At 40.2% G+C, this 27,324-nt stretch overlaps 1 protein-coding gene across 4 annotated transcripts in view; it reads left to right on the forward strand.

Moving 5' to 3' along the window:
- LOC140913372 (cytoplasmic dynein 1 heavy chain 1) overlaps positions 1–27,324 on the forward strand; it is a 70,152-nt gene that overhangs the window by 30,514 nt on the left and 12,314 nt on the right. For all 4 annotated transcript variants that reach the window (XR_012159565.1, XM_073349662.1, XM_073349663.1 and 1 more), the window contains 38 exons: positions 533–692; positions 1,052–1,295; positions 1,506–1,689; positions 2,387–2,599; positions 2,801–3,039; positions 3,179–3,335; positions 5,591–5,818; positions 6,072–6,302; positions 6,464–6,604; positions 6,964–7,197; positions 8,305–8,511; positions 8,594–8,715; positions 10,624–10,789; positions 11,006–11,169; positions 12,003–12,132; positions 13,937–14,070; positions 14,383–14,497; positions 14,657–14,818; positions 14,906–15,120; positions 15,252–15,456; positions 15,629–15,802; positions 15,907–16,026; positions 16,112–16,232; positions 17,090–17,285; positions 18,004–18,121; positions 19,245–19,460; positions 20,245–20,457; positions 20,639–20,766; positions 21,310–21,463; positions 22,599–22,745; positions 22,834–22,984; positions 23,209–23,462; positions 23,665–23,799; positions 23,911–24,005; positions 24,153–24,327; positions 24,820–24,895; positions 26,511–26,671; positions 27,006–27,117. Coding sequence is in view for 3 of the 4 variants with exons in the window: in XM_073349662.1 (XP_073205763.1) it covers positions 533–692; positions 1,052–1,295; positions 1,506–1,689; positions 2,387–2,599; positions 2,801–3,039; positions 3,179–3,335; positions 5,591–5,818; positions 6,072–6,302; positions 6,464–6,604; positions 6,964–7,197; positions 8,305–8,511; positions 8,594–8,715; positions 10,624–10,789; positions 11,006–11,169; positions 12,003–12,132; positions 13,937–14,070; positions 14,383–14,497; positions 14,657–14,818; positions 14,906–15,120; positions 15,252–15,456; positions 15,629–15,802; positions 15,907–16,026; positions 16,112–16,232; positions 17,090–17,285; positions 18,004–18,121; positions 19,245–19,460; positions 20,245–20,457; positions 20,639–20,766; positions 21,310–21,463; positions 22,599–22,745; positions 22,834–22,984; positions 23,209–23,462; positions 23,665–23,799; positions 23,911–24,005; positions 24,153–24,327; positions 24,820–24,895; positions 26,511–26,671; positions 27,006–27,117 (6,397 nt within the window). In the remaining variant the exon portion in view is untranslated. The remainder of the gene's footprint in view (positions 1–532; positions 693–1,051; positions 1,296–1,505; positions 1,690–2,386; positions 2,600–2,800; positions 3,040–3,178; positions 3,336–5,590; positions 5,819–6,071; positions 6,303–6,463; positions 6,605–6,963; positions 7,198–8,304; positions 8,512–8,593; positions 8,716–10,623; positions 10,790–11,005; positions 11,170–12,002; positions 12,133–13,936; positions 14,071–14,382; positions 14,498–14,656; positions 14,819–14,905; positions 15,121–15,251; positions 15,457–15,628; positions 15,803–15,906; positions 16,027–16,111; positions 16,233–17,089; positions 17,286–18,003; positions 18,122–19,244; positions 19,461–20,244; positions 20,458–20,638; positions 20,767–21,309; positions 21,464–22,598; positions 22,746–22,833; positions 22,985–23,208; positions 23,463–23,664; positions 23,800–23,910; positions 24,006–24,152; positions 24,328–24,819; positions 24,896–26,510; positions 26,672–27,005; positions 27,118–27,324) is intronic.

Below are 27,324 nucleotides of genomic sequence, written 5' to 3' on the forward strand. Positions count from 1 at the left end.
TCATGTTGTGTGACCAACTGCAGTAGACCTACTTTAGTGGAAACCAAGTAGGTGTGACTGGCTAATGGATATGTTGCTGCACATACTCCTTATGTCAATGGACTGCCTGATCTTTTGCAGCATCGGAACTACTTTTAAATTCTGCTGCAGGTTTAGGAGTGTGCTTGCAGAGATTTTAGTATTAATAAGTATCAGACTTCTCTAAAGAGGAATGGAAGTTGCTTAGTAGTGCCTTGTACATTCTAGAATATGGAAGTTGGCATTCAAAAACTGAAAACTCTGAGAAGCAAGAGTGGTGTGAGTGGGTAGAGAAGAGTGGAGTGGGGGGGTAGAGAAGTTGTTTCTGTTGAAAGAATAGAGAGTCTCAGCGTAAAGATACACACGCGTGCGTGCTCTCTATCTCACAATAGGGGGTTAATATATGTAACCACAATCCTGTCCAGTCTACACCAGTTTCACTGTGTACAGGGAAGAATAACCAAGGTAACGTGTGTGTACATAAAGCTTATCTTCTCTTTTTCTCTGCCTACAGGCAATGGGACGCATCTTCGTGGGGCTCTGCCAAGTGGGCGCATGGGGCTGCTTTGATGAGTTCAACAGACTTGAGGAGCGTATGCTTTCTGCTGTTTCTCAGCAGGTTCAGTGCATCCAGGAAGCCTTGCGAGAACATTGCAATCCAAACTATGACAAGGGTATGCAGTTTTTTCCATTGCTAATGGTTTTGTATAGCTGTTAAAAGAATGCCCTCACTTGCATGTCTGAAATAGGTCCTTTTTGAGAAATCTCCTTACTACCCCATTGGCCAGGGTTTTGGTTTTTGTTAAATTTGAAAATTTAATTTAAACAATTAAAGGAAGTAGCTTTCAACAGATATGCAGTCACTTTCAACATTGTGTTACTTTAGTGTTGTGGTAGAAAAAATGTTTGATTAGTTGTACCATAAACAAAAATATACAGGATACTAAAAGTGAAGTTTCAACTACTGTAGTTGATAGCTAATTTGACTGAGACAAAATCAAATGTAACAAATTTTTGTGTGAACTGTTTTTAGCTTCCGCACCTATTACTTGTGAGCTGCTGAATAAACAAGTTAAAGTGAGCCCAGACATGGCTATCTTCATCACCATGAATCCTGGTTATGCGGGTAGATCAAATCTTCCAGACAACTTGAAGAAGCTGTTCCGTAGCTTGGCAATGACAAAGCCAGACCGCCAGCTGATTGCCCAGGTCATGTTGTACTCCCAGGGTTTCCGTACTGCTGAAGTGCTCGCCAATAAGATTGTCCCATTCTTCAAGTAAGTAATAGTCCCTTAAAGAAGTCTGGCCCAGACCATTAAAAGATCACTTGTGTACTTAAATCTGGATCTTAAAATGGCTCTGTAGGTAGTTTTGAAAATACAATAGCAAGAATATAGAACAGTAAGCATGCTTGACACTTTACGATTGAACATTAGTTTTGTGATCTTAGTATATCTAAAACTGACTCTGATCTCTTTTATCTTTAGACTCTGTGATGAGCAGCTCTCCTCTCAAAGTCATTATGACTTTGGCTTAAGAGCTTTGAAGAGTGTACTGATTAGTGCAGGAAATGTGAAGAGGGAGAGGATTCAGAAGATAAAGCGGGAGAAGGAAGAGCGTGGTGAAGTTGTTGATGAAGGGGAAATTGCTGAGAACCTACCTGAACAAGAGGTAAAACATACAGATTTTTTTATATTGATTCATAGCAAAGGGGTGATTACTGTAGATATGCATGTATATGAGCACTTACAGTAAAGCACCTGCTGTATCTAGCATAAACGTAATCTATTTAAGTTCACACGTTGTCGTATTTACTTGAAGTCTTGGTACTTTAGGCTACAGAAGTGGTGGTTTCAGCAGATTGAATGGAGTTTTAATCAGTGCTTGAGTTGTTGAAGTATCTTTCTCACAATAAAACAGAAGCACCTGATGGTTTGTGATCATTACAAACTTTCACCATTCCAATAAAATGAGTGGTGTCCTGACTGTATTCCAAGTGGAGTAGACGTTCTGAATGAACTCCTCTGTAGTTCACATCACTTTCAGATAAATGTTATGTAGGCAAGTACAGCTGTCACTCCTCAATTAAGGCAATTGTATTAGGTGATAGCTTAAGTATTCCCTGTATAGCATCACTTCAAGTTCATAATGCACTGTTATAAATGGTCTTGCACAAATACAAAACTCAACATCAAATAAGTTTTGCAGGGAATAAGAATGCCAAATGCAAACCTAGCAAATGTCAATATACTCTGCAGTCTTAGTATTCAGCGTGATGTGTTTGAAATATTTCTACCAATGTGACTAATGCAGATATTCATTGCTTGCCTTGTATTGTCTAATCAAAGCATGAAAATTTTCCGTGTAGATTTTGATCCAGAGTGTGTGTGAAACAATGGTACCTAAACTTGTTGCAGAAGACATCCCATTGCTGTTCAGTCTCTTGTCTGATGTATTCCCTGGAGTACAGTATCATCGTGGTGAAATGACAGCCCTGCGAGAGGAGCTTAAGAAAGTGTGTCAGGAAATGTACCTTACCTATGGTGATGGAGAAGAAGTTGGTGGCATGTGGGTGGAAAAGGTACATTGTGATAGTTGTAAATCTTACAATGTGGAGTTGACAAAAGTACATGTAGCATTTTCCATATTCCGTGATACAGAAATCAAATATAACCGCTCCCCAAATAGACAGAGTACCTAAAATAAATTTCAACTTTAAGTGATTCCGGATTATTATGTTTGAATCTTAATAACTGGAAGTCTTAAATCTGTTCTGTCACAGGTTCTTCAGCTCTATCAAATTACCCAGATCAATCATGGGTTGATGATGGTGGGTCCTTCTGGAAGTGGAAAGAGCATGGCTTGGAGAGTGCTGCTAAAAGCTCTGGAGCGGCTAGAGGGTGTAGAAGGTGTTGCTCACATCATTGATCCAAAAGCAATCAGCAAAGATCACCTCTATGGTACTTTGGATCCAAATACCAGAGAATGGACAGATGGATTGTTTACACATGTCCTGAGAAAGTGAGTCTTAAACATTAATAGCATATAAGTTAAGAAGTGGCTATTGGAGAGATCCTTGGATGTTGTCATTGCCATGGAGGATTGAGGAAAGGGAATATTACTGTTTTTTAACCTATACTAAATGCTTTCCTGAATTTAGGATCATAGACAATGTGAGAGGTGAATTGCAAAAACGACAGTGGATCATCTTTGATGGGGATGTAGATCCTGAATGGGTGGAGAACTTAAACTCCGTGCTGGATGACAACAAACTGCTGACTCTGCCCAATGGAGAACGTCTCAGCCTTCCACCAAATGTAAAGTTCTTTTTGTTTTTACAAACATTTTAGCATTTCTAAATAGTTTAATCTACTGAAAATTTGATAGCTCTGCTGCTTTTGGTAGCTGACATGAACAGGCTCTTACCACACAAACTGTGGGCACAGAGTAAAGTTAATATTGCATCAGAGCAAAAGTGATCTTATGCAATGGTCTGGTTCAATTCTTTAAAACTCTTCTGTGGTTATGGAGTTTGTCATGTCAGGTTTACCTTGACCCTACCAGACTAGGAAATACTAGATCATGCCTGAATGTCTAATTAGGTGTTAAGAAAAAACTTAATTTTTATACCACCTATTGGCTTCTTAGGAGTTTAGAGAAGCATGTTAACTGAGCTTTTACAGTAACTCCTTGTTTAACATTGTAAGTTATATTCCTGAAAAATGCTACTTTAAGCGAAGTGATGTTAAGCTAGTCCAGTTTCCCCATAAGAATTAATGTAAATGGGGGTAGGAGGTGGGGGGCTAGGTTCCAGGGAAACTTTTTTCCACCAGACAAGACTCGTGTGGATGTGTGTGGAATACACACAAATTTTTTTAAACAGTTGTATACTGTATATTGTGAAGCTTGGTTGAGGTGGTGAAGTCAGAGGGTGGGATATTTCCCAGGGAATGCCTTCCTGCGAATTGATGAACTAGCACTTGGCTGAGCTCTCAAGGGTTAATAATACGTTGTTGTTAATGTAGCCTCACACTCTACAAGGCAGCATGAACGGAGGGAGACACAACATGGCAGTGGCTGCAAACATTCCCTGTGGGAACTGAGCGTGATGAACTCATGCTGTTCCACTGGAGCGCACCACTCCTTCCACTTTCTAAAGGCATGCATGTGTGTGTGACTGACAGCTTAGGGGAGCTGAATGGGGGGGCACAGGGCTACTGGTCCAACCTGGTTCCTATCCCCCACCAGCTAGGCCCAATGGGCTGCTCTTTCTGCAAGCAGTGGACAAAGCAGGCAGCTGCCGAACAACATTATAAGAGAGCATTGCGCAACTTTAAGCAAGCATGTTCTCTAACAGACCATAGAATAACAGAATTGGAAGGGACCTCTGGAGGCCATCTAGTCCAACCCCCTGCCCAGAGCAGGACCAGTCCCAACTAAATCATCCCAGCCAGGGCTTTGTCAAGCCTGACCTTAAAAACTTCTAAGGAAGGGGATTCCACCACCTCCCTAGGTAACGCATTCCAGTGTTTCACCACCCTCCTAGTGAAAAAGTTTCCTAATATCCAACCTAAACCTCCCCCACTGCAACTTGAGACCATTACTCCTTGTCCTGTCATCTGCTATCACTGAGAATAGTCTAGATCCATCCTCTTTGGATCCACCTTTCAGGTAGTTAAAAACAGCTATCAAATCCCCCCTCATTCTTCTCTTCCGCAGACTAAACAAGCCCAGTTCCCTCAGCCTCTCCTCATAACTCATGTGTTCCAGTCCCCTAATCATTTTTGTTGCCCTTCACTGGACTCTCTCCAATTTCTCCACATCCTTCTTGTAGTGTGGGGCCCAAAACTGGACACAGTACTCCAGATGAGGCCTCACCAATGTCGAATAGAGGGGAACGATCACATCCCTTGATCTGCTGGCAATGCCCCTACTTATACATCCCAAAATGCCATTGGCCTTCTTGGCAACAAGGGCACACTGTTGACTCCTATCCAGCTTCTCATCCACTGTCACCCCTAGGTCCTTCTCTGCAGAACTGCTGCCTAGCCGTTCAGTCCCTAGTCTGTAGCGGTGCATTGGCTTCTTCTGTTCTAAGTGCAGGACTCTGCACTTGTCCTTGTTGAACCTCATCAGATTTCTTTTGGCCCAATCCTCTAATTTGTCTAGGTCCCTCTGTATCCTATCCTTACCCTCCAGCGTATCTACCACTCCTCTCAGTTTAGTGTCATCCGCAAACTTGCTGAGGGTGCAATCCACACCATTCTCCAGATCATAATGAAGATATTGAACAAAACCGGCCTCAGGACCAATCCTTGGGGCAGTCCGCTAGATACCGGCTGCCAACTAGACATGGAGCCATTGATCACTACCCATTGAGCCCGACAATCTAGCCAACTTTCTACCCACCCTGTAGTGCATCCATCCAGCCCATACTTCTTTAACTTGCTGACATGATCAGTGGCTTAACAACGAAATGTCAAGTAGGACAATGTTAAGTGAGGAGTTACTGTAATAGATTCAGTAGAACATAAAATCTAACTTCTCTTAAATGTCTGCACTTTCTCTCTAGGTGCGTATCATGTTTGAGGTACAGGATCTGAAATATGCTACTCTGGCCACAGTGTCAAGATGTGGAATGGTCTGGTTCAGTGAAGATGTTCTAAGCACTGACATGATATTCAATAACTTCTTGGCCAGACTACGAAGCATCCCTCTGGATGAAGGTGAAGAGGAAGCTCAGCGCAGGCGAAAGGGCAAAGAAGATGAAGGTGAAGAAGCAGCTTCTCCAATGTTGCAGGTATAACTTGGAATGGATTGTAATACTGTGGACTGACACCAGACCCACTAAAAGTAGGAAGTGCCTTGAAAGCTTATCTTACCGGCTGTACTGAATATAAATAGAGATTGAGTTAACAAAGTATAATTTTAGGGAATACAACACGCATGACATTTTGAATCCATGCTACTGACAAACTTATTTTAAAATCTAGTGTTATGACTTAAGACTACAAACCAAGTTCCTTGAACAATGCTAATGTCTTTACCAACAGATTCAAAGAGATGCAGCAACAATTATGCAGCCCTATTTCACATCTAATGGACTTGTGACTAAAGCTCTTGAACATGCTTTCAAGTTAGAGCATATCATGGACCTCACTCGCTTGCGCTGTCTTGGTTCATTGTTCTCTATGTTGCATCAGGCTTGCCGCAATGTAGCCCAGTACAATGCAAACCATCCCGATTTCCCTATGCAGATAGAGCAACTGGAGCGTTATATCCAGGTAAAGTAAATACTTAAGCAAAGTGATCTGAAAGCCTAAAGATGAACACAGTTACCAGATTCATTGAATAGTCTCCTTGTATTTTCTTCAGCTGTCCTTCGAACACAAGTAATACTTTTTTTGCATTTGTGTGGACTAATCTTTCTCTTCTCTTCCATCAGAGATACCTGGTCTATGCAATACTGTGGTCACTTTCTGGAGACAGCCGTCTGAAAATGAGAGCAGAGCTGGGAGAATACATTAGGAGAATCACCACTGTACCATTGCCCACAGCACCCAATATACCCATAATTGATTATGAGGTAATAGCCTCTTGTACTTTGTATAGGTTAAAAACCTAATTCCTAAGGAAACAAAACCAGAATGACACTATTTCTAAATTAACCTCTCTCAATGGGAGTAAATCAATATCTCACAAGTTAGCTCAAGGCTAGCCACTCTACATTTGATTCCCCCCCCCCTCAGTTGGTACATAATGTACTGTGTAATCCAGCCTGCTTCTAAACTAGTCCCAAAGCATTAAATCTGTAGGTGTTAAAAACCTAACTGAGTTCACAGATTAAAGCATGAAGTTGTGTAAAATAAGATGGGGTTGTGATGACAACCCCACTGGAACACATCTGTCTCCTAAATTTAATTAACTGTATTTCTGTTCACCTAGGTGTCAATTACAGGTGAATGGGTCCCATGGCAGTCCAAGGTTCCTCAGATTGAAGTTGAGACACACAAGGTTGCTGCTCCTGATGTTGTAGTACCAACCCTAGATACTGTCCGGCATGAAGCTTTGCTGTATACTTGGCTAGCGGAACACAAACCCCTAGTGCTCTGTGGCCCACCAGGTTCTGGAAAGACTATGACCCTTTTCAGTGCTCTCAGAGCCCTCCCTGATATGGAGGTAATTATTGTGTTTATGTGTGGGTTATTGAATAATAGCAAATTTTATAACAAGTAAAAGCTGCCTACAAGGTTTACTCTCGTGATTACAGCAACACCTCTCTACTTACATGGCAAAAACTTCATTGTATCAGAGCTCTTTGCCCAAGTAAATGAATGTATCTTTATAACACTCTGTGAAGTAGAAACATGAACTGTAAAAGGGAGTGGAAACTGAAGCAGAAATCAGTGACTTGCCCATAGTCACCAGGAAGATCTAGACTCTTCCTAACTCCAGGAGTCCCTTAACTTCAAGGCCATCTGTTCTTCCTTTCTAACTAGCACCAGTAGTACTGGCTTTTTTCCACTTGTTCATATTAAATCAAAAGTATTTTGAGTTCAGGTAGCTGTTCCGTCTTGGTATATGAGTGTTTAAACCTGTTAACAGTGATGAGAGACAGTATGTGTAACAGGTGGGTGCTACTGGCACATAACAGACTTTGATGGCAAAGTCTATAAGGAATTTTACATATCTGTAGTGACCCAAATACTTGTGTAAACAGCATCCAGTGATCAGTATCTAGTCAACATACAGCATATATTTTCAGTCTGAAGGCCAAGTTGTAACATATATTTGTTACTGAGGAATGATAATCTATTGAAACTTTGGTTATAGATTCATAGATATTAAGGTCAGAAGGGACCATTATGATCTAGTCCAACCTCCTGCAAAACGCAGGCCACAGGATCTCACCCACCCACTCCTGTGAAAAACCTCTCGCCTATGTCTGAGCTATTGAAATCCTCAAATCGTGGTTTAAAGACTTAAAGGAGCAGAGAATCCTCCAGCAAGTCACCCGTGCCCCATGCTACAGAGGAAGGCAAAAAACCTCCAGGGCCTCTTCCAATCTGCCCTGGAGGAAAATTCCTTCTCGATCCCAAATACGGCGATCAGCTAAACCCTGAGCATATGGGCAAGATTCACCAGCCAGATACCCAGAAAAGAATTTTCTGAAGTAACTCAGATCCCACCCCATCTAACATCCCATCACAGGCCATTATTTCTAAGATTTCAAGCTATTAAAACATATCAAATGTCTTACCTCTTTCACCCCCTTTTTTTTTAAAGGTGGTTGGACTTAACTTCTCTAGTGCTACTACCCCAGAGCTACTTTTGAAAACTTTTGATCATTACTGTGAGTACAGGCGTACACCTAATGGAGTGGTGCTGGCCCCCGTGCAGCTAGGAAAGTGGCTGGTGCTGTTCTGTGATGAAATCAACTTGCCAGATATGGATAAGTATGGCACGCAGAGAGTCATATCCTTCATTAGACAGGTTTGTTTTGTTGTGAAACTAAGGATTCTACTGTTATGCTTTTATGGAAACTTTCTTATATTAAAACAATTCCCTCATTCAGATGGTGGAACATGGAGGCTTCTACCGTACATCAGATCAGACCTGGGTGAAATTAGAGAGGATTCAGTTTGTTGGAGCTTGTAACCCCCCTACCGATCCTGGAAGGAAACCACTTTCACATAGGTAAATACTATTCTGAAGCTACTAAAACTATAGTACTGATCTGCAAAATGGAGTATCTGATTCCTTTACATTCTACTATTGGAATCCAGTTTTTGTAGCGTCAAATATTGGTTTAAAAATACCTTGCATCCAAATGAGCTGCTCATTAACAGTCCATCAGGCTCCTGTTGATCTTCAATAAGTCTTGGAACACTGGAAGTTCCGAAGACTGGAAGAAAGCTGCCAAAATGCCAGTTTTTAAAAAGTGTAAATGGGATGACCTAGATCTCGGCCAAAATAATGGAGTGGCTGATACAGGACTTGATTGCCTTCTTTTAGTTGTTTTACAATGTAACTAATACAAATCAACATGGGTTTATGGAGAATAGATCCTGTCAAACTAGTTTTGTTTTGTTTGAGATTGCAAATTTAGCTGATAAAGGTAATAGCGTTGACATAATATACTCACTTAGGTAAGGCATTTGACCTGGTACTACATGACAATTTGATTTAAAAACAAACTAGAATGATATAAAAGTTACATGGCACACATTAAATGGATTAAAAACTGGCTAGCAGATAAGTCTCAAAATGTAACTGTTAACTGGGAGCCATTATTGAGTGGGCTTGTTTCCAATAGGGTTGCGCAGGGCCTGGTTTTTGACCGTATGATATTTAGCATCTTTATCAGTTACCTGGAAGAGAACAAAATAATCACTCTCTGTTTGTAGAGGACCCAAAAATGGGAGGATGTTAAATGACTAGGACAGGTTACTGATTCACAGCAATCTGTGTCACTTGGTAAACTGGGCGAAGCAGTTAATATGCATTTTAATAAAGCTAAATGTAAATACATACATCTAGGAACAAAGAATGTTGGCCATACTTGCAGGTTGGGGGACACTCTTCCTATTTATGATCCCCATTTAAGCATCCCAGGATTGCCTTAGCTCTTTTGGCCAGTGTTACATGTTCAGCAGGGAGCTCAAGTTCAACTGATTATCCACCATGATCCCCAAGCCCCTTTCAGGATAAAGAGGCTTATTTGATCTCTGTATTTGGTACTGATGTGACCACTGCTGGAATCTGTGTCCAGTTCTGGTGCCCACAATTAGAGAAAGATGTGGACAAATTGAAGAGTTCAGGGAAGAGTCACAAGAATGATAAAGGATTAGAAAACCTGCTTTTATAATGATGGACTCAGAATGCTCAAGCTATTTAGCTTAACAAAGAATAGGTTAAGGAGGGACTTGATTGGTCTGTAAGTACCTACATAGGGAACAAATACTTAAAAATGGGCTCTTCAGCTTCCAGCCACTGGATCATGTTATACCCTTCTTTGCTAGACTGAAGCTAGACAAATTCAGATTGGAAACAAGGCAATTACCCATTGGAATAACTTACTGGGGGTGGATTCTGCATCATTCACAATTTTTAAATCGAGATGATAGCATTTTTTTCTAAAAGATGCCCTGGGAATTATTTTGGGGAAGTTCTACCGCCTGTGTTATATGGGAGGTTAGACTAGATTGCTTCTGACCTTCGACTCTCTGAGCAACACAGACTGTACTCACTCACATCCCTGTACTTCAAAGAGGACTTTGTTTTCGCCAACAGGGTGGTATCTAATGTGAGTGCTGAACATTACTCACTTCAGAGGCTGAGAATGCTGTTATGAAATTAATAGTTACTTTTACCCTATGGAACAAGCAGCTTGGATCAGAAACGAACCAATATGATGTGATATTGCAGAGTACAAGTCAGTAATTGACTCTCCTACTTTGACATTTAGTGGCTTAATTTGAGATGAAATCTCCACCAAGGATGGCAGTTGTTTTGAATATTGAAAATAGATCGGTCAGGTCTAGTCTAGCTGACTTGGATGAAGTCTCTCCTCGTATGAACACTAAGCTATTGGACCTCTTTCAGATTTTTACGCCACGTCCCTGTGGTGTATGTGGATTATCCTGGACCGGCTTCCCTTACTCAGATATATGGAACATTCAATCGTGCAATGCTGAGGCTTATCCCATCGCTCCGCACATATGCAGAACCTCTTACTGCTGCCATGGTAGAGTTCTACACAATGTCACAGGTAACGTGCTCTACACACTATCCCAACTTCTGACTAGTCCTTTTTCCTTGTTACTGTGCCACTTTAGATAAATCCCAGTGCTTTTTGTCTTGGCCTGCTTACCCAGTTTCTATTAGCAGTTGTGAGATGGGAACATGAAAAGCATTGTTTGCATGTTAATTATTGTTGCACAACTTTATCCCATTAGATACTATACCCAGTGTTTTGAATTTTTAGGAAAGGTTCACCCAAGACACACAACCACACTACATCTATTCACCTCGTGAAATGACTCGATGGGTGAGAGGTATCTTTGAAGCCTTGAGACCATTAGAAACCTTACCTGTTGAAGGCCTTATTAGGATTTGGGCACACGAAGCTTTGCGTCTCTTCCAAGACCGGTAAAGAAACTATGGAAATAGTATTAAAAGTACAAATTGATCTTTTTCTCAACTCTTTCCAGAGACTTTCCTTTAAAATAATTGAGGCCCAAGTTGAATTCTAATTTGATTCCAGATTGCTCTTTTAGATATATTAAGTATAAACACTTAAAAGGGCTCAGCTGGGCAGAATTCTCAAGTAGTTCAAATGCCAAACTCACTTTTTTTTTTTGGCCAGTAATTTCAACTTCAAACGGTTGGCTCATTCATTTATCTGCTTGGAGCACAAAACTGTTGTAATGGGCAGGTTTGTGAGGTGAAGTACAGACTGCCTACGAAGACCACAGGATTATAGTTCACCTCAAATTTAAAGGTGGTAAAAACAAATAGTTTGAAAAGGCTTGGCCAATCTCAGTCCCCTTTCTTTAATTGTTGCAGTTGAGTTTGAGGATTTTATCAAATTGAGATTTTTTTTACCATATTGGACCTTAAATTGTTACGATTACACTGAAAGGATTTTCACCCTTACTCCCTTCTCACATCTTCAGGATTTGTCAAATTGAAATTGCGCTTGCTGTAGAAATGAACAAAAGTTAAAGTTCATAAAATAAGTGCCACCTTCAAAGGCTTATATATGAGGAGTAATACCTTTTGTGGATTTGAAATCTAGTCCTCTCTAAGCTCAGGGCAAGAAAAGTGTCTGTTGCATTGCTAAGTAGTTGCAAGTAGATGTAAATATGGGTCAGTTCTAATAGTATTACCCTTTGCCTTACTTGATATTTAAAACACTTCATGTATATCTGTTTTTAATAGGTGTTGCATGCTTGCTTGTAACTGTCTTTCTCTCTAACTAGACTTGTGGAAGATGAGGAGAGACGTTGGACTGATGAAAACATTGATATGGTAGCTCTGAAACATTTCCCCAACATAGACAAAGAGAAAGCTATGAGCAGACCCATCTTGTACAGCAATTGGCTGTCAAAGGTAAAGAGGGATATCTCAGTTGAAGCCTTGCCATTGACTGTTGCAGACACTAAGTATCCTATTAAGAGAGTGAATCTTTGCCCACCACTTCTTAGGCAGTACTCCTTCTAGTGTGCTAAACATAGTCCATGCATGTTTCAGAGTAGCAGCCGTGTTAGTCTATATTCGCAAAAAGAAAAGGAGGACTTGTGGCACCTTAGAGACTATCCAGTTTATTTGAGCATAAGCTTTCGTGAGCTATAGCTATATCGAATGCATCCAATGAAGTGAGCTATAGCTCACGAAAGCTTATGCTCAAATAAATTGGTTAGTCTCTAAGGTGCCACAAGTACTCCTTTTTCTTTTTGCGAGTCCATGCTATGATAGAGTTTACCTTTGACAATAAGGATTGCTAACCATTTGGAGTTGGTAAGCAAACACATTTGATGCAGCATGCCATGATGGGTATCCAGCACACAGCAGAATCTGTCTGGGTATCAAGGGAGTAGAACTGTGAATTTGAAGGCAGAGCATATACCCAAACAGGGACACCTCTAGAATACCAAGGGTAACAATCCCAGAAAGTATCCTGGGGTCTTGGACTAGTGCAGTTAGGAGATGTAGGTTCTTTTTGGTTTATTTAACAAATAAGCCAGTGGTGTCCGTAACCACACTGGCTAACTAATGACTCAAAGAAGAAGTGCCACCCACTGAGTCACAAGCTTCATTTCCTAGCATCCTGGGTCTCCCAAGTGGTGTTAGATCATTGAGTTGCTTGATCTGAGGTATGACCCAAGGTGGTATGATTGTGGAGTACAAGCATACTCAATCTTCTATCTAGCTGTATGCTTTCAAAACAATAAATGCCTATAGTCGTCCCATAACAAACAATAGTGTCTGGTCAATAAACTGTTCGTGGCCTTAGACACCCTCCCTTCCCCCCCCCACCACCACCAGTCCTTTATATGACCTCAGCTGTTGCAACTGACTTAAAAAAAACAATTGTGTAATGCTAATATGTGGTTTGTAAAGCTTGTTGCTCTGAATATTTTAGGGTTTGCTTTTCAGTGTCCAAGCAGGTATTCATAAATCTACTTCTGTGTTTGCTGGCTAAATGCTCTCCTGTCTGTTCAGACTTATGAAAATACACTTAACATACATGCACCCCGTGTATTAGATAACATAACTCAAACCAGTTGAACCATATGTGTGTTCAAATCAGGAATTTGCAGTGATGGTAAAAGTGCCAAGGAGGAGCACAAATACCTATCTACCTGGGAATTTTCTGGCACTTATGGAATATACTGACTTATATTGCCTCTTAAAGTAATCAGTAGATCCTTTTAGATGCCTTACATTACAATGGCTCTGCGGACATGATGCACAAATAGAAAATGCATCAGATTTTAGTGCAGCATCTGAGCTGATGTGGAAACTAGTTTTTCAACTTAAGGTGAAGGTCTGAACTGCACTGCTAAGAGGCACAGCACAGAACTCATAGCCAAAGGGGAGTGGGGTGGGGACTAAGGTAGCTTTGAGTCTTAATGGGCTGTCTAAATCGTGCAAGCCACTTCCCAGATGCCAGCAGAAATTCTGGGCAGCACTGCTGCCATGGCATGTAACATTACATGCCCTGCCCGTGGCACATACTACATCAGAGTCTGAGGGGGTCCCTGTGGCGATCCTCCTCAATTCTTGAGTTGGGAATTTGTCACTCCAGCCCCTTTCTCACCCTGCTGACCCCTCTGTGCTGGATAATCTCTCCCTTAATCTTAAATTCTAGACGGTTAGATCTCTTGCTTACATATTGGCCTCCTTATTCTAGGATTATATCCCAGTGGATCAGGAAGAGCTGAGAGACTATGTAAAAGCCAGGCTGAAAGTGTTTTATGAGGAAGAACTTGATGTGCCACTAGTGCTGTTCAATGAAGTTTTGGATCATGTGCTAAGAATTGACCGGTAAGCTGAATTTCCAACTCCTGGGTTTGTCTAGTTTGAATTATAAAACAAATCTGTATTCAGACTAGTCCGGAATGGAGCACCAGTTTGTTCTGGTGTTCTACTTGGGAGAGGCATTCTGTAAAGGGGGCGTTGTAGCAGTAGACCGAGAAATATTGCCAATAGTTACTTCAGTGTGCCCCTGAACCAGACACAGTACTAAAAAGAAAAATAATACAGGTTAAGTTTGCAAGGAAAGGAGGCTTGGAAATGTGGTGGCTAAGTCACAATTTATCAAGCAATAAATTTACTTGAAGTACCAATCTCTTTCAGAATCTTCCGCCAGCCTCAGGGTCACTTGCTTCTCATTGGAGTTAGTGGAGCAGGGAAAACTACTCTCTCACGATTTGTGGCTTGGATGAATGGTTTAAGTGTTTACCAAATAAAGGTTGGTTTGGTTCAATCACTCAGCAAAAAAACTGACTGTTAAAGCTTGTAGTTGTCTTACAGATATTCTATCTTTGGTAAGATAAATGTATAAACGTAAGTCATTGTGAGGGAGGATAAGGGCTAAAAAAGATCAGTAACTATTGCTAAATCTTTATAGGTTCATAGAAAATACACAGGTGAAGACTTTGATGAAGATCTGAGAACGGTCTTAAGACGCTCTGGCTGCAAGAATGAGAAAATAGCATTTATAATGGATGAGTCAAATGTACTGGATTCTGGATTCCTGGAGAGAATGAATACTCTTCTGGCCAATGGAGAGGTAACTTGAGTAAATGTGTATAAAGTAGCAGTTATGCAGGGAAAAAAATCAAGCCTTTAAGAAAAATATACTTATTCCCTGGATTAGGTTCCTGGTCTCTTTGAAGGAGATGAATATGCCACCCTTATGACTCAATGTAAAGAGGGAGCGCAGAAAGAAGGCTTAATGCTAGATTCCCATGAAGAATTGTACAAATGGTTCACCAGTCAAGTTATTCGCAATCTCCATGTTGTGTTCACCATGAACCCATCTTCTGAGGGCCTGAAGGACAGAGCAGCTACTTCTCCAGCTCTCTTCAACAGGTAACTTATTTACTCTGTTTGGGAACTAACCTACAACTTCAGGTCTGTCTTTTTTAATTAAGAATATTGTTAATACCCTCTTGAAAAAAGAAATTTTGGAGGCTTTAATGTATGTCTTGTCCTGTCTACAGGTGTGTCTTGAACTGGTTTGGAGACTGGTCAACTGAAGCACTGTACCAAGTTGGCAAAGAGTTTACAAGCAAAATGGATCTTGAGAAGCCAAACTACATTGTGCCAGACTATATGCCAGTTGTATATGACAAGTTACCACAACCGCCATCACATCGGGAAGCTATTGTGAATAGCTGTGTATTTGTTCATCAGACCCTTCATCAGGTGTGTTCTGCCATGCTACTCGGATCTCTAGTGCCGTGTTCTAGTAGACTGACACAAGTTCAGTACAACGTTGCCCTCTGACAGTTTTGAGTTTAAAAAAAAATCTAGATCTTCTATAATCCTAATCTTTTACATATACAAACTTTTGACAAAATCCTTTTCCTTTGAAAAGGCTAACGCTCGTCTAGCAAAACGGGGAGGCAGAACTATGGCCATCACACCACGTCACTACTTGGACTTCATCAACCATTATGCTAACTTGTTCAATGAGAAAAGGAGTGAGCTGGAGGAACAGCAGATGCATTTGAATGTTGGTCTTCGAAAGATCAAGGAAACTGTTGACCAGGTACATACCTTTAAACTTTGCTTTTTAAAATAAAATTAGAGCTATTAAAACGTTTTAAAACTGAGTTTAGTCTATATAGACTCTAATCTTACAATTCATGACAGGTGGAAGAACTGCGTAGGGACTTGAGAATAAAGAGCCAGGAGTTGGAAAAAAAGAATGCTGCAGCTAATGACAAGCTGAAAAAAATGGTGAAGGATCAGCAAGAAGCTGAGAAGAAAAAGGTGAAATCAAAGCTTTCTTTACCTTTTGTACATGTGCAGTATATTTAGAAATAATATATTACAGGCTGCACAATCTTTCTCTTAGGTTATGAGCCAAGATATTCAGGAGCAGCTGCACAAACAGCAAGCAGTAATTGCAGATAAGCAAATGAGTGTGAAAGAGGATCTAGACAAAGTCGAGCCTGCTGTCATTGAAGCTCAGAATGGTAAGTCAGCACTGACAAATAACTACAGCATGCCTGCCTTTAGGGGTTGGGGCTGATCCAAAGGCTCTTGAAGTCAGTGGGCATGCTTCCATTTGCTTCAGTGAACTTTGGGTCCTTCCCTTTATCAGCAGTATCTTAATCTTTAGTGTGGAAGCAGTAGAAATAAAATGGTTCACTAGCGCTACTGAGCTTCCAAACGTCCTATTATTGCTACTGTAGACTTGCATTCTAAGCTGTATTTTTATTAAACTTTTGAGCAATAAAGTGTCTTAATGGTTCACTGTTTTTGTCAAGCTTTGCTAGATTTACTTGGTATCTTTCAGTATACCAGGCCACATTAGAATAGGAACTCCTGAAACAGGAGTAGGTCAACAAACACTAGGAAGTATCGTGAATGGAAATACTACCTACAACTTATTTACTCAAGAGTTAGTTACAATGGCGTATCAGTGGGTTGTGTAAGAGGAGGAAGGACTTCTAATTCACTATTTGATTAGCTATACAGTCACTCACTGTAGAGGCATAGCCTTGTTTTTAGGCTCCTTACCTTGTGAACTCAGTATAGCTGCCAGGTGCAAACTCTTGCTCTTGTAGTAGTGCTTGGAGGCTTCTGATAGTTCAGCTTGCTCTCACACAAGTGAGAATACTGGTGGAGAGTTTTCAAAATGTGGAAAGCATTTGGTTTTTACAAGACAGGTTTAATTCATTTTAGATATGACCTGAAGCTTAATCTCTCAACAATCTCAATGAAGATTTGCTAATTCCTGTCTTACTATTTTGCTGTCTTCTCTTCCTTTTTCTCCCCTATCAATACTCTTCCTTTCTCCTGAACGATCCGGCTTGACCACTGTGATTAGCTGTAAAATCAATAAAGAAGCAGCATCTGGTAGAGGTCCGTTCTATGGCCAACCCACCTGCAGCAGTGAAGCTAGCACTAGAATCCATCTGTCTACTATTGGGTGAAAGTACAACTGACTGGAAACAGATACGTTCCATCATTATGAGGGAAAACTTCATTCCAACTATTGTAAACTTTTCTGCTGAGGAGATCAGGTGAATAACTGCAGGTACTGAGGTACTGCTGGGAATAGAAAGAAATTTGTTCACAAGATGTCCACAATAGAAGTCTTAGTTAGTAGTCACAATTGGTGGTGATAGGGTTTGTTTTCTACCTCACAAAAAGCAAAATTAATCTCAGTGCGTATGCAGAATCTCCACCTTTTATGCGGCGAACAAAATATCAAACTCTGTCATATATTCATGAAGATGATCTATCAGGGAGCAGATATGCATCTCGGCTAAATTTTGCTCTTAAAATAAATTTTAAAGTATAGTCTGAGTAACACATACTGCCATCAGAGCACTGGGATATAGACTATTCCCAGTAATTGAACTTAAATTTCTTTCTTTATTTCCCAGCAGTAGCCTTAAATCCTTGATTGTTGCATGCTGAATACTTTTTTCGTTCTCTTAATAGCTGTGAGCTGTATAAGGAAGCAGCATCGTGTTGAAGTAAGAGCAGTGGCCAGCCCTCCTGCTGCAGTAAAACTGGTTTTAGAATCAATCTGTCTCTTGTTTGGTGAGGAGACAAATGACTGGAAAAAGATATAATTTAATCAGCAGCTTTTCATTGTCAACTTTAATACTGACGATCTACGGTATTGGTTTGTTTATCTGCTGTAGTAAAGGGGCAACTTCCTCTCAGTAATTCTGCGCTGACAGTTTCAATACTTGCATACATGCTGTGTGAAACATAACTCTTCTTTTGCAGTGATTCCATCCGGGAAAAGATGAAGAAGAATTACATGTCAAATCCAAGTTACAATTACGAAATCGTAAACCGAGCATCCTTAGCGTGTGGCCCCATGGTAAAATGGGCAATTGCACAGGTAACGTCTGCAGTAGATACGCCAATGTAGAATGCTTCAGTGTTATGTGGGAAATCAAACACCTAGTGATCAGTACTAGTTCTACAGTGCTGGAAATATGCAAGGACTCAGAATCCGCAGACTTCCATCACTCAAAGATCTGTGGCGTCTTGTCTAGCTTGCTATTGTAGAGGTAAAAACAGAAATTGTCTCAAGTGAACGTGCAGAGTAAGGTGCTGAGTGTTCTTGAATACTCGGGTAACTGTCACATGATTAACAGGATCCTGCAGTACATATCATAAGAACTTTTATGTAATGATTGAAACCCTTAACTTACTTTTTCAAAAGACAGTTGAAAATATCTGTTTTCATAATCGTGATTAGTGGCTGGTCTTTTTGCTCCGTAGCCAGTTTTGTGTATGTACAGACCAGGTTTTTGTTGCCTGGTTTGATCTCGTTTCCCCCACCTGACAAGGGTGGGGAATATTTTAGAGCAGGGTGATCATGTCTGTCTTAGGGTAGGGCATCTAGTTCTGAAGTAATGTCAATGGCAAGCGCAGACAGCATCTCATCTAGCCCTGTCCAAAGGCCAGGTTGGTTATTTGTGGGTGTAGGCTTTGGCTGAGAGTTTACAGGTGGGATTTTAGAAGCTTGAGTAGAGTGCTGTTATGGGAAAACAGGAGGGCTCCTTCAGTGGGGGCAAGCTAATCCCAGGGAAAAGGAAAAAGTAATTTTGGTATTTACCCCCAAAGGGAAAGCTTCCCTCTTCTAGCCTTCCAGACTCATTGCAGTGTCTCTCCTTCCTTCATCCTACATGCCCTGAGAGAGCGCACTGGCAATTGTCTCTGCACTGCATGATTTAATTTGATCGAAATCTGGAGGCTTCACAAAGAACTTCAGTGAGATGAAGAGTGTAGTTTACACCTCTGGCTGTTCCAGGCCGCCTGCAGACTCAGAATAGTGAATCAGTTTAAGTAGAAGACTAGAAAATTAAACTTTTTAAAATGAAATCCTGAATACCTAAAATCCTGAGGGATGCCCTCAATCCATAAAAAATTATTCTTGCTGACTTGCATGGTCCCAAGTCACATGGTAAGTTCCATTCTAGAAAGTATCTAGAACTGACTGTTTACATGTTTCACAGCTGAATTATGCAGATATGTTGAAACGAGTAGAACCTCTCCGCAATGAACTACAGAAACTGGAGGATGATGCTGAAGACAATCAACAGAAAGCTAATGAGGTAGAACAGATGATTCGTGATCTCGAGGCCAGTATTGCTCGCTACAAGGAAGAGTATGCAGTGCTGATTTCAGAGGCTCAAGCAATTAAGGCAGACCTGGCTGCAGTTGAAGCAAAAGTGAGAATACTTAATGTACCATTTTGTCCATTTTACTAACTTTTCTTTGTTTCGGGGTGGGAGTAGTGGCTTTCAAACATTCTGTATACCTTTCTAAAACAGAATGCTTTAATGGCCTCTCTACTCCACAGTTTGCCTTTCAATGTGTTTCATCCTTTGCCTTTCATCCAACCTGTCCACATCTTTCCTGAAGTGTGGTATCCAGACCTAGACACAGTAATACAGCTGAGCCCTGATTGCTGTATAGATTGGGACCAATACCTCCAGTGTCTGTCTTACAACACTCCTGTTAATATGTTCCAGAATATTAGCCTTTTTTGCAGCTGCATCACATTGTTCACTCATACTCAATGTGATCCACTGTAACCCCCGGATGCTCTTCAGCCTAGCCAGCTAGATCCTACCCAGTTATTCCCTGTTTTGTAGTTTTGCATTTGATTTTTTTCCCCCTTCTTGAATTTCACTTGTGGAATTCAGATCAATTCTCCAGTTTGTCAAGGTCGTTTTGAATTGTAATCCTGTTCTCCAAAATGTTTGCAACCCTTCTATCCCTTTCCACTACCAGAACTGTAAAATTCACAGCCCAAGAATACTAACACCCAAACTTCCGGAGTTGTACATGCACTCATAATTGTTTTCTGGACTTTTATAATTCTGAAAATTTGGGTCCAAAGGCTGGTGTGTTGGGCAGACTTGTTTCTCCGTATAGGTTGCAAATGCAATAATTATGGGAGCCTTCATTTTGAATAGATATATATTAGATTGACCATTCCTTAATTTCTAGGTAAACCGTAGCACAGCTCTCTTGAAGAGTCTGTCTGCTGAACGTGAAAGATGGGAGAAGACAAGTGAAACCTTCAAGAACCAGATGTCCACTATTGCAGGAGACTGTTTGCTTTCAGGAGCTTTTATTGCTTATGCTGGTTACTTTGACCAGCAAATGCGACAGAACTTGTTCACTACATGGTCCCATCACTTGCAGCAAGCAAATATCCAGGTAAAGATTGATCCACAATTACTAATGTCATGACTACCACACGTGTTAACATTGATTGTAATGAGTTACTGTTTCGTAAAGGGGAAATCACAAGGTGTTCACAAAAGATAAAGATCAAATTTGATCGGACTTTGGGCTCTCTTTGGGCAAATAATAATAATAATAATGTTTTACTCTACAGTTCCGTACAGACATTGCAAGGACAGAATACCTTTCCAATGCAGATGAGCGTCTTCGCTGGCAAGCAAGTTCTCTACCTGCAGATGACCTATGCACAGAAAACGCTATCATGCTTAAGCGGTTTAATAGGTACTTCGTTTGTACAATAAGTACAGAATGTGTGGGGATAAACTTAACAATGGATCGGTGCACAGAACTCCCACAGAAGTCAATGGAATTTGCACACACCTATCAAAAGGAAAACTTGGTTGAAACTTTATCATCAAACTGAATATAAATGCTTGAGAGATTTTTGAGCGCTGTCTGGCATCTACATAGTACCCATGATTAGCAAATTAAATTCAAGTCTTAATAATCTCCTTCCCTTGTGTTTATAAATAAGCAAAACAATTGCATTTTTAGTGTTCTTCACTATTATACCAACTTAGCTCAAACTGAAGCTGTTAGTCTGTATTGACTGAAATGTTAAAGTATCCTTTTGATAGTTGTATCTAGTTAGATCATTAACTGTTATCTTCTCCAAACAATGACCGTGATCCTCCATATTCCATTTCATGAGCCCACATTCTCCAAAAAAGATTTAGAATATTAACTCAACCTGAGTGGACTAAATGTCTTGTATCGGAAGCCTTAAATCAGTCATATGATGGAAATATTTTTTCATTAACTTAGGTATCCACTGATCATTGATCCTTCTGGACAAGCCACAGAGTTCATTATGAATGAATACAAGGACCGTAAGATCACTCGTACTAGCTTTTTGGATGATGCTTTCAGAAAGAACTTGGAAAGTGCATTGAGATTTGGTAACCCTCTACTCGTCCAGGTTAGTCTCTTGTTTACATAAATTAAAAAAAAATAAATTGTGGTTACATTTCCCAGGAAGTACACTTGAAATCTTCACTTGCTGGGGCTTAGTTTTATTGCTACTCTGGCAATTCTGTGCTTTTCAGGAATTAAATAAATGAAGGTCCTTGTGTAGACAATGGATCAAAATGTAGCAAAGATCATCTCCCTTACCTATTGTTCTAACTACATTGCTCCCCCTCTCCTACCATATAAAGGTCAAATTTAAAGGCCTTTCTCAGCTGTGCCCCTTGCTACTTAATAATTTGTCACCAATTGTGCCCCTTCCACCTCACCGGTGATTTCACTTTCCAGTCTGCCTGTCCACTCCCCTTCCGTGACTCTTCACACACCATCCCTCCTGCGTAGAACAGTCCCTACACTGATCTGTAATGCTCCTGTTTTCTAAAAAAATCTTAACTCACTTCTATGGATATCTACAGTAAATAGTCAGTGTTGAAATAGCTAGATTGGAGCAGATGGGAGAAGTCAGATTGGCTTGATGAAAATACAAAAAGTAACGCAAATGTATGAAAGTACATCTGTCTAGAGATGGTACCCATTCCTGTAGTATCCGAGCACCTCACAATACCTTAAGAAATAAGGCTAAATTATTCCTGTAGCACAGATGGGTAAAACTGAGGCACAGATTAACTTACTTTCCAAAGGTGTCAGTCTCCATCTCCATCACCCTCTTATTGCTTGTGCTCTTAAATTGTGAGCTCTTTGAGGCAGGATTCAGGTCTAATATTTGTAGCAATGGGAGCATCACTTCTGATTGCGGCATCTTGGTGCTACTTATCTGATATCTACACAATGAAAAGAGCAAAATTAAGAGAGCCAAATCTGGAAATGTTACTTAGGTATGTAATCCATCATCCAAAATGTCTGAATAGTATTTGATAGTAAAAATTAAACTGTGTATAGCTTATTGTATGGGGAATAACAGTGGACTAACAGTTTCACACATGACCAAAACTTCATGTGGATTACTACTAGAGCTTTTCCCAAGCCGGGGAAAATATGTGATCCAGATCAAACTTTATTCAAGCTTGTTCCAGCACAGGTCCATTTAGCTACTGTTCTCCATTACTCTCAATTGTATTGCTGTTTAGGATGTGGAGAGCTATGACCCAGTTCTGAATCCTGTGCTGAATCGTGAAGTCCGGAGAACTGGAGGTCGAGTGCTTATTACCCTGGGAGACCAAGATATTGACTTGTCACCATCCTTTGTCATCTTCCTCTCCACCAGAGATCCAACCGTAAGGAACTCGTACAAATTTGTTTAGCTTTCAGCAGGGCAGAACATGTATTAAGCCAACAAAATGATCCTGATATTTATTTTGATAGGTTGAATTTCCCCCGGATCTCTGCTCTCGTGTTACGTTTGTCAATTTCACAGTAACTCGCAGTAGTTTACAGAGCCAGTGTCTGAATGAGGTCCTGAAAGCTGAAAGACCAGACGTTGATGAAAAACGTTCTGACCTCCTTAAACTTCAAGGTCTGTTTCTGACAAATTAAACCATAAAAATGAGTCCTAATTAGAGAATAAACTTGACTGTCTCTCTTACTAATATACAGCTATTTTTATAGTTGAGGAATGTGATATTTTGGAATGTTCTGTTTCAAAGCATATAGGAGGTATGACAAGCTGCCTAGAATAAAATGTTTCTATAGGTTATATGCAATGCATGTGATCGCAGATCTCAATTTGTTTTACTTAAGGTGAATTCCAACTGCGTTTGCGGCAGTTAGAAAAATCTCTGCTACAAGCTCTCAATGAAGTGAAGGGACGTATTTTAGATGATGACACAATCATAACTACTTTGGAGAACCTAAAGAAGGAAGCAGCAGAGGTCACCAGAAAAGTAGAAGAGACTGATATTGTCATGCAAGAGGTGGAGACTGTATCTCAGCAGTATCTGCCACTTTCTACAGCATGCAGTAGTATCTACTTCACAATGGAGTCACTAAAACAGGTTAGATAAAGTATCAAATTTAATCCCTTTCTTCCCACCAGAAATATTCAGTACTCATAACATTTTTCCAAAGTCATGCTGTATTGTTTAAATTCCCGTTATGACTACAGAAGTATGTCACGGATTGCAATAACCTCAGTGTTTGACAAACAGTAGGGCCGTAAGTTCTAAATTCTTTTTTTTTTTTTTTTTTACTCTTTAGATACACTTCTTATACCAGTATTCTCTCCAATTTTTCTTGGATATCTATCATAATGTCTTGTACGAGAACCCAAATTTGAAGGGAATTACAGACCATACCCAGCGTCTCTCAATCATCACAAAAGACCTCTTCCAGGTTCAGTATAGAATTTTCATTGACATTGTACTTAGCAAAGGGTCTTGTCCTGTGGAAATCTGATTAAGGCTCTTTATAATACAACTAACCTGTTACATTTTGTTTCGCTAGGTGGCTTTCAATAGAGTAGCTCGTGGCATGCTACATCAGGATCACATAACCTTTGCTATGCTGTTGGCCAGAATTAAACTTAAAGGCACAATTGGGTAAATATTTGAATCTTTGCTTTTTGAGATGCATCTCGGTTTTCCCATTTACATACATGAAAGCTTTGTGTTTGATGCCTTAAAGTTAACCACTACTTCAGTTGAAGACAGATACTTGACTAAAATCTACTCTACTTTTAATTTAAGGGAGCCTACATATGATGCAGAATTCCAACATTTCTTAAGAGGAAAAGAAATTGTACTCAGCACAGCATCTCTCCCAAAGATCAGTGGACTTACAACTGAACAAATGGAAGCTATGATGAGATTGAGCTGCCTTCCTGAGTTTAAGGACCTGGTTTCTAAGGTTCAAGCTGATGAGGCAAGTATCCTGGTTAAGCACTGTCACTGCACAAAATTTAGGTTAGACCTATGTTGGGTACTTGCATGGCCCCCATTGCTATAGTATGAGTACTTCACAATGTAGCTAACCTCAAACACTCCTATGAGGTACGGATGGAGTTGGGAACTGAACCACAGACTAAGTGGCTTGTCAAGTTTACACAGGAAGATTTTGAGCAGGGATTCTAACCTCAGTTTTCCCAAGCTAGTGTCCTAAGCCATGGATCGGTCTCCCCCTCTTTGTAGAAACTAGTGTACAGTTTCATTTTATTTAAGTGGACTATGCAGTATATAGTTTTAGTTTTGTTTGGGGTTTTTGCTGCAGTAAACACCCCCATCACTATCAAGACCATATAATGGTTGGCTCTGTATCCATGTGTGTAGGAAGTCCCTGTTCTGAAGATCTTACAGCTGGAATAGAATCCTAAGTGTCGTGCACAATGCATCATAATTAATATTTCTTTCAATACAGCAATTCTGTATCTGGTTGGAGAGCAGTTCACCAGAGCAGACTGTGCCATACATTTGGTCTGAAGAAAAACCTGCAAGTAAGTTCAGTTGCACCCTTACCCTGGCAAATGCCTTGCTACCAGTTTGTCTTGAATAGAATAGACCTTCATTAAAGTCTTAGAACTTAGCACTTATGAAGTTTGATAAGCACTGCAAGTTTGAAGACTTCCCTTTTCAATCTTATCAATCCACAAAACAATTGCAGCATGAGTAATGACTGTGCAGCCTGTCCCTGACTCTACCCTACCATGGGGTCTTTGCGCCAAGTGGGGGCATTGTCTTGATATTCCCCTCAGACTGCCCACAAAAAGGTGTCGGCTATTTGCAAATATAAGTAAAAAAGGCACATTCAAATAGTTTCTTCAAAACACTGTTAAAATTTGTTCTAGTGTAGTGACTGTGGTTCCCTGCAACAGGAATAAATTGCCGTACAATCCACTGTACATAGAGAGTTGAATGGGGCATCTGTGCCTTTTGGTCATTGCCAGCCTGGTCTAACTCAGTGCTCTGTAACAGTACTCTGTACAAGGCTCTCTTATAACAAGTTTCCTGACCCTGCCTGGTCCCCTGCTAGAACTATTGCTACCTCTTTCCTCCCTCCCCCCGGCTGCCTCAACTTCTGTATTAACTGAAACTAAGACTGTTCATGCAAAGTGTAGATATTTATAGGTGGCTAGAAAGAAACTAAAGCTCTGGATTGGTGAAAACTTAAAAGAAAACTGCCACTCTTTTTTGCTTAATCTTTCCCATCTGTAAGATCACATGGCAAAGCACTTGCATGCAAAATTTGTTTGAAATAGGCTGTTTATCATTTACAGAGCTGTCTAATTGTTATAAATTGTTACTAACCAACTTTTTTCTAAAGGGAGTATTTTAAGCTCACTTTTAGTAGCTGCTGTCAAATTCTTTGGCTATGGGATCAGAATTTGCATAAGAAAAACTACACTAGTTTCCCATGGTGCTTTTATCACTGGAGCATATAGATTTCAAATGATAGGTAAACAGTCAGTAGATCTGGACAAAATCTTAACAAGGGATACTGTCAAGCTAAAAGTTTTCTGTTACAAACAACAGCTTAGTTATTTGCCTTAATAGTCTAGCATTCTTCATGTGTTATGTATTACACAATATTGCAACACTTTAGTTTCAGATCCTGCAGGAAAGCGTGTTTTTTTGTTTTTTGTTTTGTTTTTTTTTGCTGAAATCCCTAGAGACTTTATGGCAACACTTGTATAGGCTTTAGATTCTGTATATGAACTCATTGCGGAAGCATCCAAAGGCCCTAATCAAATTACGGTACTGTTGTATTAGACACTGAAGAGCTCGCAACCTGAAAAGAGTACTGTGTGTAAGCCTGATAGTCACATTGATAGAGATGCCTAAATCAGTTTAAGATAACCTTCTTGGGCAGAGTTACTTTTGATTGTCAGATTAATAGCAATTACCATTATGTGAATTTCAGTATAGAGTACTGCATTTAGCAGCTTGTATCTCAGTCTTTAAAAGCTGTAGTTGTTTTAAGTCTTCTTTTCTTTCTTTCTTCAATAATTTGATTAACACAGTTCAAGGATTGGGAAGAAAATTATCAAATTATTATGACCTGTTAAGCGTCAGGAACAATAACACACACTCTCTCTTCTTTTCTCATTTTAGCCCCTATTGGGCAGGCCGTTCATCGTTTGCTCTTGATCCAGGCATTCCGTCCAGATCGTCTGCTGGCCATGGCACATGCCTTTGTTTCAGCAAACCTTGGCGAATCCTTTATGTCCATTATGGAGCAGCCCTTAGATCTGACACACATTGTAGATACTGAGGTAAATTATAGGAATGGAAATACTTTTAAAACATGACATCGTATCAAGGGCATACATCTCTGGTGGTGGCACATCAGACTGCTCTGCCTCAGTTTGAGGTGATGGGTGTCTGTTATAGGCTTCAGCACTGAGAGAACAGTATTCCTAGGATCCTTTAGCTAAAACTATTGCAGTATAACACTTACTAGCTATGCTGAACACACTTATTACAGTAGCATAAGGGATGAAGGGAATTTACCTTCCCCCCCACAGATTTGGGGGAGGTGCATAATTATCAATATGGTTTATTCTTATGGTAATTGTAAATGTTTTGTTTGAATGCCCTGGATTGTAGGTGAAACCTAATACTCCTGTTCTGATGTGTTCTGTACCTGGCTATGATGCCAGTGGCCATGTTGAAGATCTTGCCACTGAACAAAACACACAGATTACCTCTATTGCTATAGGTAAGAATACATTATCATTAGGTTTGGCAGAACTTGACTTTCATTTTTGTTTTATAATTTTTGACAGATACTGATTATTTTTTTAAGATCACTTAACAGTTTTAAAACTTTCAGTGGAGGGGAATCATGGGGGAGACAGTTTATTTAATGACAGACATTGGGATTCAAAAAGTTAAAGCTTTATCATAAACACAAATTGTCAACATC

The sequence above is a fragment of the Lepidochelys kempii genome, chromosome 6 (genome assembly GCF_965140265.1).
Source record: "Lepidochelys kempii isolate rLepKem1 chromosome 6, rLepKem1.hap2, whole genome shotgun sequence".
NCBI lineage: Eukaryota > Metazoa > Chordata > Testudines > Cheloniidae > Lepidochelys > Lepidochelys kempii.